Source organism: Giraffa tippelskirchi, chromosome 4 (genome assembly GCF_054371585.1).
Source record: "Giraffa tippelskirchi isolate mGirTip1 chromosome 4, T2T-mGirTip1v1.2.pri, whole genome shotgun sequence".
Lineage (NCBI taxonomy): Eukaryota > Metazoa > Chordata > Mammalia > Artiodactyla > Giraffidae > Giraffa > Giraffa tippelskirchi.
In genome coordinates, this window is record NC_137278.1 from 195829723 (window position 1) to 195848747 (window position 19025).

A 19025-nucleotide genomic window follows, 5' to 3' on the forward strand; every position below is an offset into this window, starting at 1 on the left:
AGAAGAATGGAGAACTAACTCCAGAAAGAATGAGGAGACAGGGCCAAAGCAAAAACAACACCCAGTTGTGGATGTGATGGGTGATGGAAGTAAAGTCTGATGCTGTGAAGGGCAATATTGCATAAAAACCTGGAATGTTAGGTGTATAAATCAAGGCAAATTGGAAGTGGTCAAAAAAGAGATGGCAAGAGTGAACGTTGACATTTTAGGAATCAGTGAACTAAAATGGACTGGAATGGGCAAATTTAACTCAGAAGTTAAGATGAAGTTGATTTGATCCACATTTTCTAACACTATTTTTTAAAATTTGTAGTTGACATATAATTCACATAACAGTATTAGTATTAGTTTCAGTTGTGCAACATAATGCTTATGTATTTGTACATACTGGAAAATGATGACTATCCTATATTTATTTTTGACTGTGCTGTATCTTCCATGCTGTGCATAGTCTTTCTCTAGTTGTGTTAAGCAGGGTCTACTCCCTAGTTATGCTCTGCAGGCTTCTCTTGTGGTGGAGCACTGGCTCCAGGGCGTGAGGGCTTCAGTAGTTGCTGCACACAGGCTCAGTAGTTCTGGTTTGAGGGCTCCAGAGCACAGGCTTAGCAATTGTGGCACACAGTCTTAGTCACCACGCGGCATGTGGGATCTTCCTGGGCCAGAGATTGAACCAGTGTCCCCTGCACTCAAGGTGGATTCTTAACCACTGGACCACTAGGGAAGCCCTTACTTTTTTCTTGTGATGAGAACTTGTAAGATGTACTTTGTTACCAACTTTCTAATATATGATACAGTATTAACCCAGGTGACATTAGTGGTAAAAAGTCCCCTTGCCAATGCAGGAGACATAAGAGATGTGGGTTCCCTCCCTAGGTTGTGAAGATCTCCTGGAGGAGGAAATGGCAACTCACTCCAGTATTCTTGCCTGGGAATTCCCATCAATAGAGAAGCCTCTCAGGCTACAGTCCATAGGGTCACAAACAGATGGGCAAGACTGAGCACACACACATGTACACATTAACTGTACTCCCTATACCATACATTACATCCTCATGATGTTAATTTATTGCTGTAAGTTTGTGCCTTTTTACATCCATTTTGCCCACACCGACCCACCTCCGACAACCACCAAACTGCTCTCTGCATCTCTTTTTTTAAAAAGCTATTTTAAGATTCCTCATATATATGAGACCATATGATATTTTTCTTTATCTGTCTGGTTTAGCTCACTTAGCATAATGCATTCAAGGTACATTCATGTTGTTGCAAATGATGAGAATTTCTTCTTTTCTTTGGTGGCTGTGTATGTACATATATATATATATATATATAATTTTCTTTATCCATTCATCCATCAGTGAAGGCTTACATTGTCCGGCTATTGTAACTAATTCTGCAGTGAACATTGGGTTGCACATATATTTTCAAGTTAGTGTTTTCATTTCCTTCAGATAAATACCCAAAAGGAAAATTGCTAAATCATACAGCAATTCTGTTTTTAATTTTTCAGGAACCTCAAAATTGTTTTCCATAGGCGATGCATCAACTTACATTCCCTGCAACTGTGTATAAACTTTTTCTTCTCTCCACATCATCACCAACTCTTGTTATTTCTTGTCTTTTTGATAAAAGCAGTTCTGTGAGGTGATATCTTATTGAGGTTTTGATTTGCATTGACATGGTGACTACTAATATTGTGCACCTTTTCATGTACCTGTTGACCAGATGTATGTTTTCTGTGAAAAAAAAATGTCTATTCAGGTCCTCTGCCCATTTTGAAATCAAACTGTTGGTGTTTTTTTTTTTTTCTGTTATTGAGTTGTATGTGTTCTTTAAATATTAATAGTTTGGATATTAACTCTTATCAAGTACATTTAATTTGTTAATATTTTCTCAAATTCCATAGATTGTCTTTTCATTCTGTGTATCATTTCCTTTGTTGTGCAGAAGTTTTTGTTTTATGTAGTTTCACTTGCTTATATTTGCTCTTGTTCCCTTTGTTTTTGGCATCAAATCCAAAACATCATCACAAAGACTGAGGTCAAGGACATTTTTCCCTTCCTTTTTTGTCTAGGATTTTTATGGCTTCAGGACTTATGATCAAGTCTTTAATCCATTTTGAGTTGACTTTTGTGAATGGTGTATGATAGTCGTGCCTTTGCATCTTTTGCATGTAGCTGTCCAACTTTCCTAACACCATTTATTGAAGAGGCTGTCATTTCCCCTTTGTATATTCTTGGCTCCTTTGTCAAAATCTAATTGATTCTATATATTTGGGTTTATTTCTGGGCTGTCTGTTCTGGTCTGTTGATGTCTGTGTCCATTTTTATACCAATACCATACTGTTTTTATTATGATAACTTTGTAATAAAGTTTTAGATCAGGATGCATGACACCTCCAGCATTGTTCTTCTTTCTCAAGACTGATTTTGATATTCAGGGTCTTTTGTGGTTCCATACAAACTTTAGGATTGTTTATTCTATATGTGTGAAAATTTCCGTTCAAATTTTGTTAAGGATTAGAGTGAATGTGTTGATTTCTTTGTGTAGCATGAGCATTTTAACATTATAAGGTCTTCCAATCCATGACCACAGATTATCTTTTCATTTATTTGTGTCTTCTTCAATAACTTTCATCAGTGTCCTATAGCTTTCACTGTTCAAGATTTTCACCTCCTTTGTTAAATTTATCCCTAAGTATTTTATTGTTTTTGTACAATTGCCTATGTGTCATACTGAATAATAGATAAGAGTAGCTTTAGAACCTATTTAATAATTTTCCTTTAACATTGTGTAAGTGAGATTTTGAATATAAATTAATTCTGTGCTTACAGACAAATTAATTTTGTTGTTGTTGTTTAGTCACTAAGTTGTGTTCAACTCTTTTCCACCCCATGGACTGTAGCCCGCCAGGCTCTTCTATCCATGGGATTTCCCAGGCAAGAATACTGGAGTGGGTTGCCATTTCCTTCTCCAGGGGATCTTCCTGACCCAGGGATCAAACCTGCATCTCCTGCATTTCTAGCAGATTCCTTACCATTGAGCCACTGGGGAAATCCAGTAATGCCTACCTAATAGCAATGCTATGTGGTAAATTAAACTTATTTTCAATATACACTATTTATTATCATAAACCATTACCTTGAATTTATATTTGCTTTACTATTAACATTTCACTGATTAGCGTGAAGCTAAAGGACTTCTATTTCACTGAATTTTATTCATCTACACATTCATTCATTAACTATTTATTGAGCAACTAGCATGGTATTTAAAAAAGATTCTCCATATACATGCTTGTTGAATCTTGTTGAATGAGTGCATACAATATGTAGGCACTGTCCTAATAGCAGAAATACAGGGCAAATAAAATATGCAAAGTCCTTCCTCTAGTAAAACTTTAATTCAGCTAGGTTTGTGTGTGTGTGTGTGTGTGTGTGTGTGTGTGTGTGTGTGTGTGTCTACACATTTGGAGATGCCTGTATATCTGTTTCTATATTTGTTATTAGATGCAGGGAGTGATAAACAAGTAAATATTTAAAGTTATTTGAGAAGACTTTATGATAGCTTTCATTACCATTTTTATTTTTCCCTAGAATGTTTAAATTTTTCTTGTTTATTTATCAGTCAGTTCAGTCACTCAGTTGTGTCCAACTCTTTGTGACCCCATGAACTGCAGCATGCCAGGCTTCCCTGTCCATCACCAACTTCCAGAGCTTGCTCAAACTCATGTCCATTGAGTCAGTGATACCATCCAACCATCTCATCCTCTGTCATCCCCTTCTCCTCCTGCCTTCAGTCTTTCCCAGCATCAGGATCTTTTCCAGTGAGTCAGTTCTTCACATCAGCCTGCCAAATATTGGAGTTTCAGCTTCACCATCAGTCCTTCCAGTGAATATTCAGGACTGATTTTCTTTAGGATGGACTGGTTGGATCTCCTTGCAATCCAAGGGACTCTCAAGAGTCTTCTTCAACACCACAGTTCAAAAGCATCAATTCTTCCATGCTCAGCTTTCTTTATAGTCCAACTCTCACATCCATACATGACTGCTGGAGCTTTGACTAGACGGACCTTTGTCAGGCTTCCCTGGTGGCTCAGTGTTAAAGAATCTACCTGCCAGTGCAGGAGATGCCTGGTTGATCCCTGGGTTGGGAAGATCCCCTGGAGAAGGAAATGGCAACCTACTCCACTTTTCTTCCCTGGGAAATTCCACGGACAGAGAAGCCTGGCAGACTACTGTTCATGTGGTCACAAGAGAGTCAGACATGACTTGGTGACTCAACAACAACAATGCAGAACTCTACAAATCAGAAGGTTAATACCGATAGGACTTGGGTAACAACATCTGTCTCACACTACTCAGTAGAGTAATATTTCCTATTTTTGCCCGTTTTCAACCTTATTATTCTCATTGCTGCTATAAGAAATCAGACCTAGGTGCTTGCCCAAATGCAAAAACTCCGTGTCTCAACCAGAAGGCTCTGTAGCCTCAGAGGAGACTCAGGACCCGAAGATTCTTCTCATCCCCACCACCCCATCCCACTCCCCCACGCCCGCGTCAACGCCCCATTGCCCCATTTTTCTCTCCTCAGGCAGCAGACAGCTCCGCCTGGTGGACGGGGGCAGTCCTTGCTCCGGGAGAGTGGAGATCCTTGACCAAGGCTCCTGGGGCACCATCTGTGATGACGGCTGGGACCTGGACGATGCCCGCGTGGTGTGCAGGCAGCTGGGCTGTGGAGGAGCCCTCAATGCCTTGAAATTGGCTCAATTAGGTCAAGGATCAGGGCCCATCTGGCTGGATGAACTGAACTGTGGTGGAAAGGAGTCCCACGTGTGGAGGTGCCCTTCCCGGGGCTGGAGGCGGCACGACTGTAGCCATGTAGAAGATGCTGGGGTCGTCTGCTCAGGTACGGTCAGTGGATTGCCCATGGATGAGAAAGTAGTCCAAGGAAGTTGGTGTCTGATCACCTGGACAATAGAAGATGACTGAGTTAGAGAGGTGTAAAACATCTACCCATCCTCCCTGTGAGTGATGGGCTTCAACTACTTTCCTCTTGTAAGTCTCTGGTATTTCTTCTCCAGTGATCTTACCTGACAGAGTTTAATCTATTCTTCCCAATTAAAATTGATCTTCATAATTTTTTATATAATTTTTGGAATCGTGAAATACTCACAAATCACAACACACACACCCCTTTGCACAGTGAACCCATAGGAGGGAGGGGCAAGAATGAGGGTGCACCTCCCTGGATGGAGTTGTTTCCGTAGTTACCCTATGCCACGCTATTTTGCACCAGGTCAGTAGGAGTGGAGGCACAGGGGATATCATTAAACAAATCAGAAAGAAATTTATGGATTTATGCCAAATTTGAAGTCTCCTTTGCAAATTTAAATGTAAATATTCATAGCCATTTGGCTAGTAGGACCAGAGAACTGTGGATGAAATGCTCTGAGTCGTAGTTTCTCCTTCCATTGTTATTAGAAAAGATTCTTTGTCCATGTTTTCTTTTAAAACATCTGCATGAACCAAAACTTTGAAAGAACACTCTACCACGTGTTGTGCACTGACACATCAAAGGTGGAGGCAATGAAATAGTGATTCTGTGCTTTATAGTAAGAGATTATATAGTTTACACCTGATGATTTCAGTGATATAAGAGAATTACACTTGGGGGGTTATTTGATAGGAATAGAAGTAAGGGGACAAATAAAATTTTTGAAGAAGCTGGAAGAGAGTTATCATAGCTAGGAGGGATGGAAAGGCAATGAGAGCTGAAAAAGACACCTGTGGGGTTTTCTGAGCAGCACTGAGGGTCTGGGTGTGGTGTGGAGGATGCTACGTGTGCCTAAGGATGTCTGTATACCAAGAGACCAGACAAGGATAAATCTGACCACAGTTTCATTTTGCCTTTGCAGAAGTTGATTCATATAAATAAATGGTCCTCTGAAAGGGCAGTTTCTCTTTCTTTGATTATCCAAGTCTCTCATAAACATTTTGGAGGGCTTTAAACAGTCTACTTGTTTTTCTCCTGCACTTCTAAAAAGATAAAGGCATTGTTTTATTGTGATTTACATTCCCAACATCGGCCAAAATTCCTGAAAATAACAGACTCTAAAAAGGTGCTTGTATTTGTAATAAACCACATGAAAATAGATTCTAAATATTGCCTTCAAATAACATCCTCCTACTTAAATATCAGACCTCTGCAGAGGATTCAGATATGACTCCTTTGTAGCCTCTCTTCCCTCTACATTTCATTTGCCATTCAGAAGTTCTGTTTCTGGGCCTCTAGGAGCCCTCAATGACTTGAAATTTGCTCAGTTAGGTCAAGGATCAGGGCCTGCTCCTGGGCCTTTGCTGCCACCTTTGACGGAAAGGTCACACTGATCCCCTCTGGCTTTCAGAGGGGAACGTGCAGCCCAGGGGTCGAGGGCAGGTTTGGTTTTTCAGGAATATACTTGATCTTTGTGGATCTCTGAGAGGCTACATACCTCACCCATCAGGGATATTTCCTACACCTCAGGTCACACAGTGCTCTGTTCCAGCCAAACCAGTAGGAGTCCAGAGTGATGGGTGAAGAGCCTGAGAGTCCAGGGTCAGGTGAGGCTGAAGGTCAGAGGGCTGGGAGTTGGTCTGGAGGCAGATGTTATCACAGCTACAGGGAGAAGAGAGGAGGCCACCTTGATCAGAGGGAAAGAAATAAGGATGTGATCTACATGAACAATGGTAAAAACCCACCTGGTCCCTCATGCTCTAATGGTTCCCTGGATAAAATCCAGCCCCAAAGCTATAACAGTGAGATTGCGTCTGGGACAAAGGGCCCTAAGCAGAAGCTGACATACAGAAAATCAAGGTTCTCTCAGGCTCAGGCATAGGTGTAGAGAGAATCCTTCCCTGACAACCTGGCCCCTGAGGTCCCTCTTATGGCTCAGGTTGATGTCTCCCTTGCAAATGGACTAAACGTGGAAAATGGAGGTCAGAAAGTGTTTCAGCACTATTTATTGAACAGTCTATCTTCTCTAATGATATAAAATATTACCTTCTTCAAATACTAAATTTCTGTGCGTGTATGTCTTTGTGTCTGTTAGATATTTATATTCTGCCCCATTCTCTCTACTGTTATACAAGAACATGGTTGGTTTTATTATTTTTAATAACTTATCCCCTCACATCAGCCTTCTAGTTCATAAATTTTCTTACAATGTTCACACTCTTATTTTTCCATTTGAAAGGAAATATAAAGTAAAAAAGAAATAATAATACTAATTTGTCTTGGGAGACTATCCTGATGTGCCTGATACTTTGTTCCAAATATATTTGAGTGTCTACATGTGTCAGGCTATCTACAATAACATGTAAGCAATATTTGTTCTTTCTAAATTTGTAATCTGGTGGGACTAACACAGAAACTAACAAGGTGTTGAGTAAAAATTATTTAATTAGAAAGAGTAGCCTGTAACCAAACTCCCCACCAGACCAGTTTGATCTCTTTCAGTTTTATACTCCATCCACTCTCAGTTTAATCTACCACACATCCCACCCACACTCCACTCCTACAGATGTTCTTCCCTTTCAGAGTCTCCTTTCCATCCCTTTGTAGCTTTTAAGATTGTTCTCTTGTCTGCAGTGGGTAAAATGGGAAAGGGTAGCAGGGTTAGGTGGCCAGATGGGAGGAGCACAGTGGATAAAATGTGCCAAAAACTTGGACAAACATTTTCCTCAAGTCTGTCTATCTTTCATTCATAATGAGGTTTTTGCACTTGGGAAACTCTAAATTACGTATGGTTTGTTTGCTCTCTGCTCTCTTTCTCTCCCTCTCCTTTTTTTACTGCATGCTAGCTATTTCTCAAGAATCCAAATAGGAAAGGAATACGCAGTTAGCATATACGTACGACTACAATACATTAAATTATCATCATTTCTTAGTATTTGCTAAGATTCCCATGTCTTAGATTCCCATGTCTAGTAGAAAGTACTCAAACTCAGCTGATTTGCATACTCCCACTGAAAACTCATCCTCTCCCTTGATAAACCCTAGGCTTTCAAGAGAGATGGCTAGGACCAGCCCCTCCCTCTCCTATGACTCTCTGAACTTTCTTAATATTCAAACTCATCTACAGACAACTTCTTTTCACAATCAAGTCACCTAAGAAATTCTGGGAATTTTTCACCATCCAGAATTATGAGAAATATATGTGAAAACATAATAGGCTTGCTATAATATACATCAAATCATAATAGACTTGTAGCCTTGGTATGGTGTCTAGCATTCCTCCCGTGAGCCATAGTGTGTCTACAGTCTAGCCTGAATTAATAGACCTCCCGCTATGATGTTCCCTGTCTTCAGTGACTTGATTATTGGCTCCTGAGAGAAAACTGGCCAGAATTCTAGCTCCAGAAATCTCAGATGGCCTTCTAACATTGTCTGGCTCTTAGTCCTCTGAACTATTGAATTCCATAGACCGACTTCGCTCTGGGTTAGTTCAGCTCTGGGCTCAAGTCTGATGCCCACTGCAGTGCAGTTTCCTTGGGCCTTGTCCTTTCCAAGCTCCTAGATGAGGAGTTCTCATCCTAATCAACCTCAAAATATACATTCTTACTGACTGCAAATTTTTCTGGGTTTCTTGTCATAAACTTGCTCATGAAAATATTAATACAATTCTGACACTAACTGTCAAATTCTCTTTCCATGCCCCACTCCTAGAAATGAAATGTTTTCACATCCTTGCCTATGATGTGCTGTTTCCAATGCCAAGCAAGGACTATGAACCCTCACAGGATTTGTTGCTGCTGTTGATTGTTTCTCTTAGGATTTGTGCGTCTGGCTGGAGGAGAAGGACCCTGCTCAGGGCGAGTAGAAGTGCATTCTGGAGAAGCCTGGACCCCAGTGTCTGACGGGAATTTCACGATCCCCACTGCCCAGGTCATCTGTGCAGAGCTGGGATGTGGCAAGGCTGTGTCTGTCCTGGGACACATGCCCTTCAGAGAGTCCGATGGCCGCGTCTGGGCTGAAGAGTTCAGATGTGAGGGCGAGGAGCCCAAGCTCTGGTCCTGCCCCAGAGTGCCCTGTCCAGGGGGCACTTGTCACCACAGTGGAGCTGCTCAGGTTGTCTGTTCAGGTGAGATGTAGGTCAGGACTTAACCTCCTTGCACACTCTGTTTAGGTTTTTAAAAAAATGAGATTTTGCTGAAATCCTGTCTTCTTCTACCAGTGTATGCAGAAGTCAGGCTCATGACAAACAGCACCTCTCAGTGTGAGGGGCAGGTGGAGATCAACATTTCTGGACGATGGAGAGCGCTCTGTGCCTCCCACTGGAGTCTGGCCAATGCCAATGTTGTTTGTCATCAGCTCAGCTGTGGAGTCGCCATCTCCACCTCTAGAGGACCACACTTTGTAGAAGGAACTGATCAGATCTCAACAGTCCGATTTCACTGCTCCGGGGCAGAGTCCTTCTTATGGACGTGCCCTGTGACTACCCTGGGTGGTCTTGACTGTTCCCATGGCAACACAGCCTCTGTGATCTGCTCAGGTAAGAGAAGGGGGAAGGGCTACTGGTACTTGTGGAGTGGAATGTCCCCAACAGCAGAGAATTAGGGAAACCTGACTTCAAAAATCAGATATTTCATGGTGAAATATGCTTCCTCTCATTGTTCTTTTATTTTTCAGATCAGGCAAGAAGTGTGAAGGGGAATAACATTTTTAAGCAGCATTATTATTTACAAATAATCATAGAAAACAATGTCCAAGTAATAAGTGTAGACCTCAGTCACGTTCCCCAACCCAGATAAGCCAGGAGAACATTCCCAGCACTACAGAGTCACTGTTGCCTCCCAGTAACTATGTCCTGTGTCCTCTCCAGTGAAAACAGTTTAACTCCCACTACCATAGAATATTCACTGAAAGGACTGATGCTGAAGCTGAAGTTCCAGGATTTTGGTCATCTGATGTGAACAGATGACTCGTTGGGAAAGTCTCTGATGCTGGGAAAGATTGAGGGCAGAAGGAGAAGAGGGTGTCAGAGGATGAGATGGCTGGATGGCATTACTGATGCAATGAACATGAACTTGGGCAAACTTCGGGAGATGGTGAGGGATAGGGAGGCCTGGCATGCTGCAGTCCATGGGGTCAAAAGTTTGGACATGACTGGGCAATTGAACAACAACAATAACAACAACCATAGGATATTTTGATTTTTGAACTTTATATAAAATCATGCAGTATGTTTCTTGTGTGTCTAACTTCTTTGACTCAACATTATGTTTGGGATTCACTCATGATGTTGTTTGTAGCAGCTGACTATTCATTTTTATTACTGTAGATTAGTTCTTTGAATGATCACATGACAATTGACTGATCCATTCGACTGATGGTAGAGATTTGAATTGTTTTCTGTCCGTAACTATTACAAATATGATGCCACAGCTTACCATGACAATGACTCTGGGTGAAAACCTATGCTATTTATTTAATCCTTGGTCTTTTATTTTCATTTTCTTAATGGTACCATGTCCTTAGATGAGCGAAGTTCTTAATCTAAGGAAATAGAACTTACTAGTTTTTCCCGGTATATTTAGTACTTCTTATATCCTTTTGAAAACAGCTTTGCTTATTCCAAGACCATAGAAACATTCTGCAATAGTATCTTACAGGAGTTTATTTTTCTCTTGCATATAATTGTATATTCCTCCTGAGATTGATATCTGTATAAGATAAGGGTCAAGTTTCATATTGACATCTAATTGATTCAGAATCTTTTTCTGAAAAGATTTTTGTCTCCACTGTGTGCCACCTTTGCCATAAGGAGAAGGGGCACGTGTGTCTAAGCATTTTTTAGACTCTCTGTTCTATTCCATTGTATCATTTGTCTATCCTTGCACCAATAGTGTATTTTCTTGATTATTGTAATTTTATAGTAAGTTTGAGTAATTTTAATTTACAAGAGTTACTTTATGTTAACTAACTATGTTGCTTTTTTTGCCAACTGTGTTGGTCATTCTTGGCCTTTTACTTTTAAAAAAAATTTTTTGAATTAGTTTGTTATTTTTCACCAAAAGAAACTTCATAAATGTATTTTGATTGAGATTACATTTCATCTACCAGAAATTTCAGGAGGATTGACTGACAATTTTGAGTCTCCCAATTCATTGACATGACATATCCCTCCATTCAGTTAGGTCTAACAGAGGTTTTGCCCATGTTTTACTAGATTTTCTCCTAGGTGTTTCATGTTTTTGAAATTATTTGTATTTCTTTTAGTGAAAGTGTCATAGGAATTAATTCTTTCTGACTTATTTTTAGCTTTTAATTTTTTTTATTTTGACCTAACTTGAGACCTGAAAGTTGCAAAAATAATATAAAAATTCCCAGATGACCTTTGCCTGGATCTCCCAATATTAGTATTTTGCTTTAATCTTCCTCTCTTTCTCTCTGTCTCTGTCTCCCTCCTGCCCCATTTCTCCACAAATATGTAAAGTCTTTCTGAATTAGGTTGCAGTCATGATGTCCTTTTATCCCTAAAATAATTCAAGAAATTTCCTTATTAACCAAAGTCAGTCAAGTCCTCAGCTGACTTCAACCTCAGATGACATCTAAGTGCAACTACATGAAAGATCCCAAGACACAACTGCCAAGTTGAGTCTTTCTCAAATTACTGACCCAGGAAGTCTCAAGAAAATGAAGAGTGTGGAGATATAAATATATATATAGCTTCAGAGGCTGTTTTTATAATTTGTAATACAGCAGTGTAATCAGGACACTTACCATGTGGCCTACACTTCTAAATAGAGGCATATTTGTCCTATGACCTTCCACTTTATTGATTCTCCCTTATGCTGAGCTAATGTGCTGATATTCTCATTCTTTAGTTCTTAATTTCAACTAGTAAGGGTTTCAGCTCTAGGATTTTATTTGTTTTTTTGTTGTTGTTGTTGTTGTTATCATTATTTGTTTTTTTCCATCAGGGTGCACATTTTGTCAGTTAATTCCATGAGCACCTTAATCGAGGCTCTTTAAATTCTCTGTCAAGTAACTCTAGTAGCTGAGTATCCTGGGGAACTGTTTCTAATGTCTACATTTCCTCTTGGCTTCTCATGAGATCTATTTTACATAAATATTTTTTAAAATACAGGCATTGTAGATGAAAAATTGTAAATATACTTCAGGAAGTGTTTTATTTTGCTTCTTCTATTTAGGGATAGATTTAGGGACAGAACTTATTTAACTCATTCTTAGTGCTTGAGACAAAAATTGTTGCACTGTCGGAAGCAGAACTCTCCATAGCAAAGGCAAACACTACAGTTATGAAAATTTTACCACTATATTAACCTGGGCTTCCCTAAAGGCTGAGTGGTAAAGAATCCGTTGGCCAATGCAGGAAATACAGGAGATGACATTTCGACTCCTGGTTGGGGAAGATCCCCCTGCAGGAGGAAATGTCAGTCCATTCCAGAATTCTTGCCTCAAGAATCCCATGGACAGAGGAGCCTGTTGTACTACAGTCCATGGGGTCAAAAAAGAGTTGGAAACTACTGAGCAACTAAACAACTGCAAAAACTGCTATGTTACAGCTTTCTTTTCAGACCCCACTGCTTGTCATTATTTAGTTTACTTCAGTTTCCTGTTTTTCAATCACCAACACCCTGATCATTGCTGTTTCTGCAGGAAACCAGACCCAGGTGCTGCCCCAGTGCAATGACTCCCTGTCAGAACCAGCAGGCTCTGCAGCCTCAGAGGAAAGCGCCCTCTACTGCTCAGGTGAGGGTCCCACAGAACAGAAGACCCTTTACACCCCCCGTCACCTCCCCACTGCCCCATTTCTCTCTCCTCAGACAGCAGACAGCTCCGCCTGGTGGACGGGGGCGGTCCCTGCGCCGGGAGAGTGGAGATCCTTGACCAGGGCTCCTGGGGCACCATCTGTGATGACCACTGGGACCTGGACGATGCCCGCGTGGTGTGCAGGCAGTTGGGCTGTGGAGACGCCCTCAATGCCACGAGGTCTGCTCACTTTGGGGCGGGATCAGGGCCCATCTGGCTGGACGACCTGAACTGCACAGGAAATGAGTCTCACGTGTGGAGGTGCCCTTTCCAAGGCTGGGGGCGGCATGACTGCAGACACAAGGAAGACGCGGGGGTCATCTGCTCAGGTGCGCCCTTCACACTGTCCACAGGCTGGGGGAGGGGTGGGGCCCTGGAGGACAGGGGTCTGAGACCTGATGGAGAGATGCTGAAAGGACCAGAGTAGGAGGCTTCCTCGCATGGAGCCTGTCTTTCCAGCAGATGTGAAGACGAGGTGCTTTCATGTCCTCCTGCAGCAAATGAGATGCTGGTCCTGTCTTCTCACCAATGTTTCCTGGCAGAGCCATTTCTTACAGTTAACACTTGAAAGCAGGGCTCATTCTGCAGTTACCTGTGGTAGTAACACCTTGAAATCCTGGGCTTCCCCAGTTGGACTAGTGGTAAATAACCTGCCTGCCAATGCAGGACATATAAGAGATGCGGGTTCAGTCCCTGGGTTAGGAAGATCACCTGGAGGAGGGCATGACAACTCATTCCACTATTCCTGCCTGGAAATCCCATGGAGAGAGGAGCCTGGCATAGTGAAAACTCAGATTTATCCTTTACAGTTCTGTATGCTAGGAGTCTGAAGAGAGTCTCCGTGGGCCAACATCCCAGTGTCCACAGGGCTGCATTCTTCCTGGAGTCTCTGGGAGGACTCCTTTCCCAGCCTTTTGTGGTTTCTGTGTGGCCTCATTTCTTGGCTCAGAGCCCTCTTCTTCAACAACAGTGCCTCTTCCAACCGTTCTCCCTCACTCACATTTCCCTCTGACTGCAGCTGGGAAAGATGATGAATTTCTCAGCGTAGTGGGTTTAAAGATGTGTAAGCGGAGCTCACATAGTTAATCCTCTATATTTGAGCTTTATCTCTCCATCCCAAGGTCCTTATCACATTAGTAAAGTCCTTTTTTGAAATGTAAGGTAACATATCGCAGGTTCCAGGATTAGATCGTGGACATCTCAGGGGGTCCATTATTCTGTCAACCACCTCACTGTCCACATCACTTTCTGTTCTTTTAGAAGTTTGGTCAGGAAGCAGGAATCAGCTCCTGTCACTGCAGGTGCCCAAGTAGGTCTTGCTTTCTGTTCATATCTATATTGTTGTGGTAGAAATAGGTATAGTGATATTAATGGTCAAAGTCAGGTGAAAAGGCAGTAAAAGTCAGTCTTGTCACCCAGTGGGCATCTCCTCAACTGGGTCAGGGGTGTATGGTCACAATTTCTAGGGGAGAGGAAAACCCAGAGCACTGAGTGGGGTGCTCACTGTGTCCTGTCTCCTCCCTTTCAATCTTAGAGTTCCTGGCCCTCAGGATGGTCAGCGAGGACCAGCAGTGTGCTGGGTGGCTGGAAGTTTTCTACAATGGGACCTGGGGCAGTGTCTGCCACAGCCCAATGGAAGACATCACCGTGTCCATGATCTGCGGACAGCTTGGCTGTGGGGACAGTGGAAGTCTCAACACTTCTGTTGCTCTTAGGGAAGGTTCTAGACCCCGGTGGGTCGATGGAATCCAGTGCCGGAGAACTGACACCTCTCTCTGGCAGTGTCCTTCTGACCCTTGGAATTACAACTCATGCTCTCCAAGGGAGGAAGCCTATATCTCGTGTGCAGGTGACTTACTGTCTGTTTCTATGTCACTCCCAACCATGTAGGATGTCGTTAGTATGATATTATATTTTCAGATCTAATTGATGGGTTTTGGTTGAGTCTACAAAATGTAGGTGTGTGTTTGTATTTGTCTCTGTGTCTGTTTGTTTGCTATTGTTATGGGATGTGAAGTCTTATAAACTACTAATTAGATAAAGTAATTTCAGCTGCTGATAAGATCCAGTGAACCTCTCAGCCAAGTAGATGGTGAAGCTTCTGTTGTCTCTTGTCATTTGACTGTGACGAACACCTTACATACTCATGTTTGGGGACAAGACCTCCCCCAGCTGTCCCTGATACAGAGCTTCCCATCATTGCTTCTGCAGGAAGAAGACCCAAGAGCTGTCCAAATGCTTCCCCCTGCACAGGTACGTCAGCCCCGCCCCCTCCCCTGTGGCTCCCAGGGGCTCCTTCCTCCCACCAGGGGCAGTCACAGGAGGGGTTGCTGCCTTTTCAGACAGAGAGAAGCTCCGGCTCAGGGGAGGAGACAGCGAGTGCTCAGGGCGGGTGGAGGTCTGGCTCAGCGGCTCCTGGGGCACCGTGTGCGATGACTCCTGGAGCCTGGCGGAGGCCGAGGTGGTGTGTCACCAGCTGGGCTGTGGCCCGGCCCTGGAAGCCATGTGGGCCGCAGCGTTTGGCCCTGGAAATGGGAGCATCTGGCTGGACGAAGTGCGGTGCGGGGGCCGGGAGTCCTCCCTGTGGGACTGTACTGCGGAGCCCTGGGGGCAGAGCGACTGCAAGCACGAGGAGGATGCTGGTGTGAGGTGCTCTGGTGAGTGAGGGGCTCGGGGTCCGCCCTAGGTGAGCTGGGGCAGCGCGGGGGCACTGGGTTTGGCCAGGCGTGGTGGGGAGTTTGTGTTCAGGCTGTGTCCCGGTGCTGGGGCTCTGATCTAGGACCGGGGAGCTGGGAGAACTGGACACTGGTGTTGTGGAGACTGAGGGGTGATTTCAGGCTCAGGAGAGAAAAATGGGCTGCCCTGTGATCTGGCCAGTTCCCTTTACCCAATCTTCCGTTTTTCTCTTTAGGTGCAAGGACAACATTGCCCCCGACTACAGCAGGTACTGTGATTCATCCACAGGCAGGGGAGAATACTCAGATTCTGGTAACCTGTTCTGTGGGCTCTCTGACAACTCAGGAGAGGAAAGAGCCTGAGGATCCCTGGCTGTTGGGAAGGAGCCAGGGCGTTAAGTTGGGGAACTCCCCTGCCTTGGTCCCCAGGGCCACATGTTTCTCAGGCCCAGGATCCAAGAGAGTCTGGTTCCCGTGGTGCCGATTCTAAGGTTCTCCCACCTGCCTCTGAGTGTTGCTCCTCATCAGTGAGGTGCGGGTCTCAGGACTGTTTGATGCCGAAGAAGAAGGGATGAGCCAGGTCCTCAGAGGCTGTCTCGGCCTGGCAGCTCCCTGACAATCCCTGGCTCTGCCTTGGGGTCACACTGGCCGGAGTAGAGTTGACTCGTCTCAGGATGAGACCCCGGAGGAGCCCAGTCACTGTTAGTATATTTGTGTCTGAGGCTGGGATACCATCATCCAGAGTCCCCAGAAATGCTGGCACAGGGGGTTTCTCTGTGCGCAGGACCTTCTCCACACCCTGTTGCCTTGCTCTCCTTAGGGACCAGACCAGCCTCAAATCCTCTCCCTGGCATCTTCTCCCTGCCTGGGGTCCTCTGCCTCATCCTGGGTTCCCTTCTCTTCCTGGTCCTCGTCATCCTGGTGACTCAGCTGCTCAGATGGAGAGCAGAGCGCAGAGGTGGGCTGCCAGGGGAACTGGGGACCAGGGAGAGTGTGTGGAGGCAGGGGATGGGGCAGGTGTAAGGAGGGAAACCTGGGCCAGGTCTCTGTTCTGAGTCTGTAGAGCTCCACGTGCTCCATGCTGAGCTCTAAGGGCTGAACAGACGGAGGTTCTTAGGACTGGTGTGTGAACTCTCATAAGTCATGGCCTCGCCTGTGAGACCAGAAAGAGTCAGGGCTGAGCTGTGAATTCAGGTCAGATGAGGGGAGAAGGTGCCAACATGGTCCACGGGGTAGGAGATGATGCTAAGGTCCAGGCAGCCTCCGTGTGAGCATCGGGGAGATGAAGGTGGGCCAGCTGGATCGAGGTGTCTGGGGCAGCTTCTCTGACCTGCTGGGGGATCTCTCAGCCTTATCCAGCTATGAAGATGCCCTTGCTGAAGCCGTGTATGAGGAGCTCGATTACCTTGTGACTCAGAAGGAGGGTCTTCTGGGCAGTCCAGGTGGGTGTCTCTGCCTGCCCTCCTGGGACTTCTGGTTGTCACCTCCCATTGGCTATGCACATCTTCTCAGGGTTCACAGACCCCCATGTGCCCCAGGCTCACAGAAGCGGCTCTCCAAAGTGGTAAGATGGCCTCTCAGAGCCCCGTGAGCCCCCAGCCCCCATCTACACTGCAGGAGCCAGACCTGTCCCTTCTCAGCCTTAACACAGGTCCCATGGGTTTGGGGAGGGTCATTCTGTGTGTTATGTGATATTTTTCTCCACTTTAGGCCTCCTATTAGATGATGAGGACAACAATGACTCCAGATCCGCTCCAGGTAATAGAGGTAGACCTACCTCAGCTGGGCTTTGGGGAGGAGAGTTTCCCTCCTCATAGAGAGGAGATGTAAGGGGAACAGCCTTCCTTTGATGGACCAGAAGGATCCCTTGTGTCCAGATGGAATCCGTTCTTCCCTTTCTCTGGCTGTCCTGTGATGTCTCACTTTGGGTCCGGGCTCTCTGTGTCCAGAATCACAAAAGGCACACACTAGTTTTAAAAATAACATCTGGAAAGCACAATTTGTCAAAATACTTTAGTAATTCTCAATAGTGGGAAAGTTGCTTTGGGATATATATTTTCAATCAGAAAATATTAAGATATGTAAAATCATGTTTTGGTTTATGGACACATCAAAATGAAACATGGTCTTAGAGAAAAAAAATTTTTGAAACAAGGAGTGACTGGTGCCTCTATTTAGCAGCTCAGAAACTCTGGGTCAGAAGGATCTTAGGTGTTTCCCAGACCAACCCCCTTACTGTGGTTTTATCTGACCCCTGCTCTGCCCTCAGAAGCGCCAGATCAGAGGACTGTTGCCCTTGGTGAGGATTACGATGATGCTGAAGAGGTACCAGTGACTGGGGCTCCTCCTGACTCTCAGGGGAGCAAGGAGGAAGTGCTCCCAGAGAAGGAAGATGGGATGAGGTCTCAGACAGGTGAGTGGGGTTAGTTGATCCCCTGTAATCTTTGGTCTTTGTCCTGGAAAAGGTGAATTTGAACTCATCAATGCCCTTCTTCTCTGCAGTTTCAAAATATGGGTAATCTCATGCATTTGATGGACTTCCCTAGTGGCTCAGATGGTAAAGAATCTAACTGCAATACAGGAGACCTGGGTTTGATCACTGGATCAGGAAGATCCCCTGAAGAAGGGAATGTCTACCCACTCCAGTATTCTTGCCTGGAGAATCCCATGGACAGAGGAGCCTGGTGGGCTACAGTTCATAGCATCACAAAGAGTCAGACACAACTGAGTAACTAACACTTCACTTCTCAACCATATGCCATCTTTAATGCTGTCAGACTCCTTGGGGGTGAGGAATCACTCTACCTTTGGCATTTGTGTCTCCATAATGCAACATAAATTTTCACTTTATATGTGATATGCTTGCGTTAAAATTTATAGATTAGGGACTTTTCTGGTAATCCAGTGGTTAGGACTCTGCAGTTTCACTGCTAGGGCCTGGGTTCAATCCCTGGTCAAGGAACTAAGAACCCACAAGCACTGTGCAGTAGTCAAAAGAAATAGATAGCTTATAGATTAATTGAGCATATTTACCAAATCCAAAAATAGACAAGTGTTTTGATAACATTTCTGTGCTGCCCTGCATGTGAAAGATAGAGATTTAAAAAATGTATTGCAGTATTGAAATTTGTGAGTCATCTGATAATTTAAGATGAGCTCTGTGTATAAGGTTGCAATGACATGTACAAAGTCTATGGTATATGGTGGCCTTAACATTAAGCCATGTTGGTGGTTCATTGACTCAGAGCTTATGGTCAGTTCAGTTCAGTTCAGTCGCTCAGTCGTGTCCGACTCTTTGCGACCCCATGAATTGCAGCACGCCAGGCCTCTCTGTCCATCACCAACTCCCGGAGTTTACCCAAACCCATGTCCATTGAGTCAGTGATGCCATCCAACCATCTCATCCTCTGTCGTCCCCTTCTCCTCCTGCCCCAATCCTTCCCAGCATTAGGGTCTTTTCAAATGAGTCAACTCTTCTCATGAGGTGGCCAAAGTATTGGAGTTTCAGCTTCAACATCAGTCCTTCCAATGAAT

General features: G+C 44.1%; 1 protein-coding gene and 1 long non-coding RNA gene across 3 annotated transcripts in view; one reads left to right on the plus strand and one right to left on the minus strand.

The window, feature by feature from the left end:
* Positions 1–19025, plus strand: part of LOC145544787 (antigen WC1.1-like) — a 51903-nt gene that overhangs the window by 31508 nt on the left and 1370 nt on the right. The window contains exons 8-20 of one of the 2 annotated variants that reach the window (XM_081587991.1): positions 4594–4908; positions 8813–9121; positions 9215–9532; positions 12664–12756; positions 12831–13145; positions 14351–14665; positions 15028–15069; positions 15159–15473; positions 15728–15760; positions 16312–16449; positions 16841–16933; positions 17202–17249; positions 17761–17904. In XM_081587991.1, coding sequence (XP_081444117.1) covers positions 4594–4908; positions 8813–9121; positions 9215–9532; positions 12664–12756; positions 12831–13145; positions 14351–14665; positions 15028–15069; positions 15159–15473; positions 15728–15760; positions 16312–16449; positions 16841–16933; positions 17202–17249; positions 17761–17904 — 2478 coding nt within the window. The remainder of the gene's footprint in view (positions 1–4593; positions 4909–8812; positions 9122–9214; positions 9533–12663; positions 12757–12830; positions 13146–14350; positions 14666–15027; positions 15070–15158; positions 15474–15727; positions 15761–16311; positions 16450–16840; positions 16934–17201; positions 17250–17760; positions 17905–19025) is intronic. The other variant, XM_081587992.1, reaches the window with a different exon arrangement.
* Positions 1796–9521, minus strand: LOC145544791 (uncharacterized). The gene is made up of 3 exons (XR_014081647.1): positions 8732–9521; positions 6494–6682; positions 1796–4969 (listed from the first exon to the last, which is right to left on the minus strand). It is a non-coding gene; the product is annotated as an uncharacterized LOC145544791 (long non-coding RNA).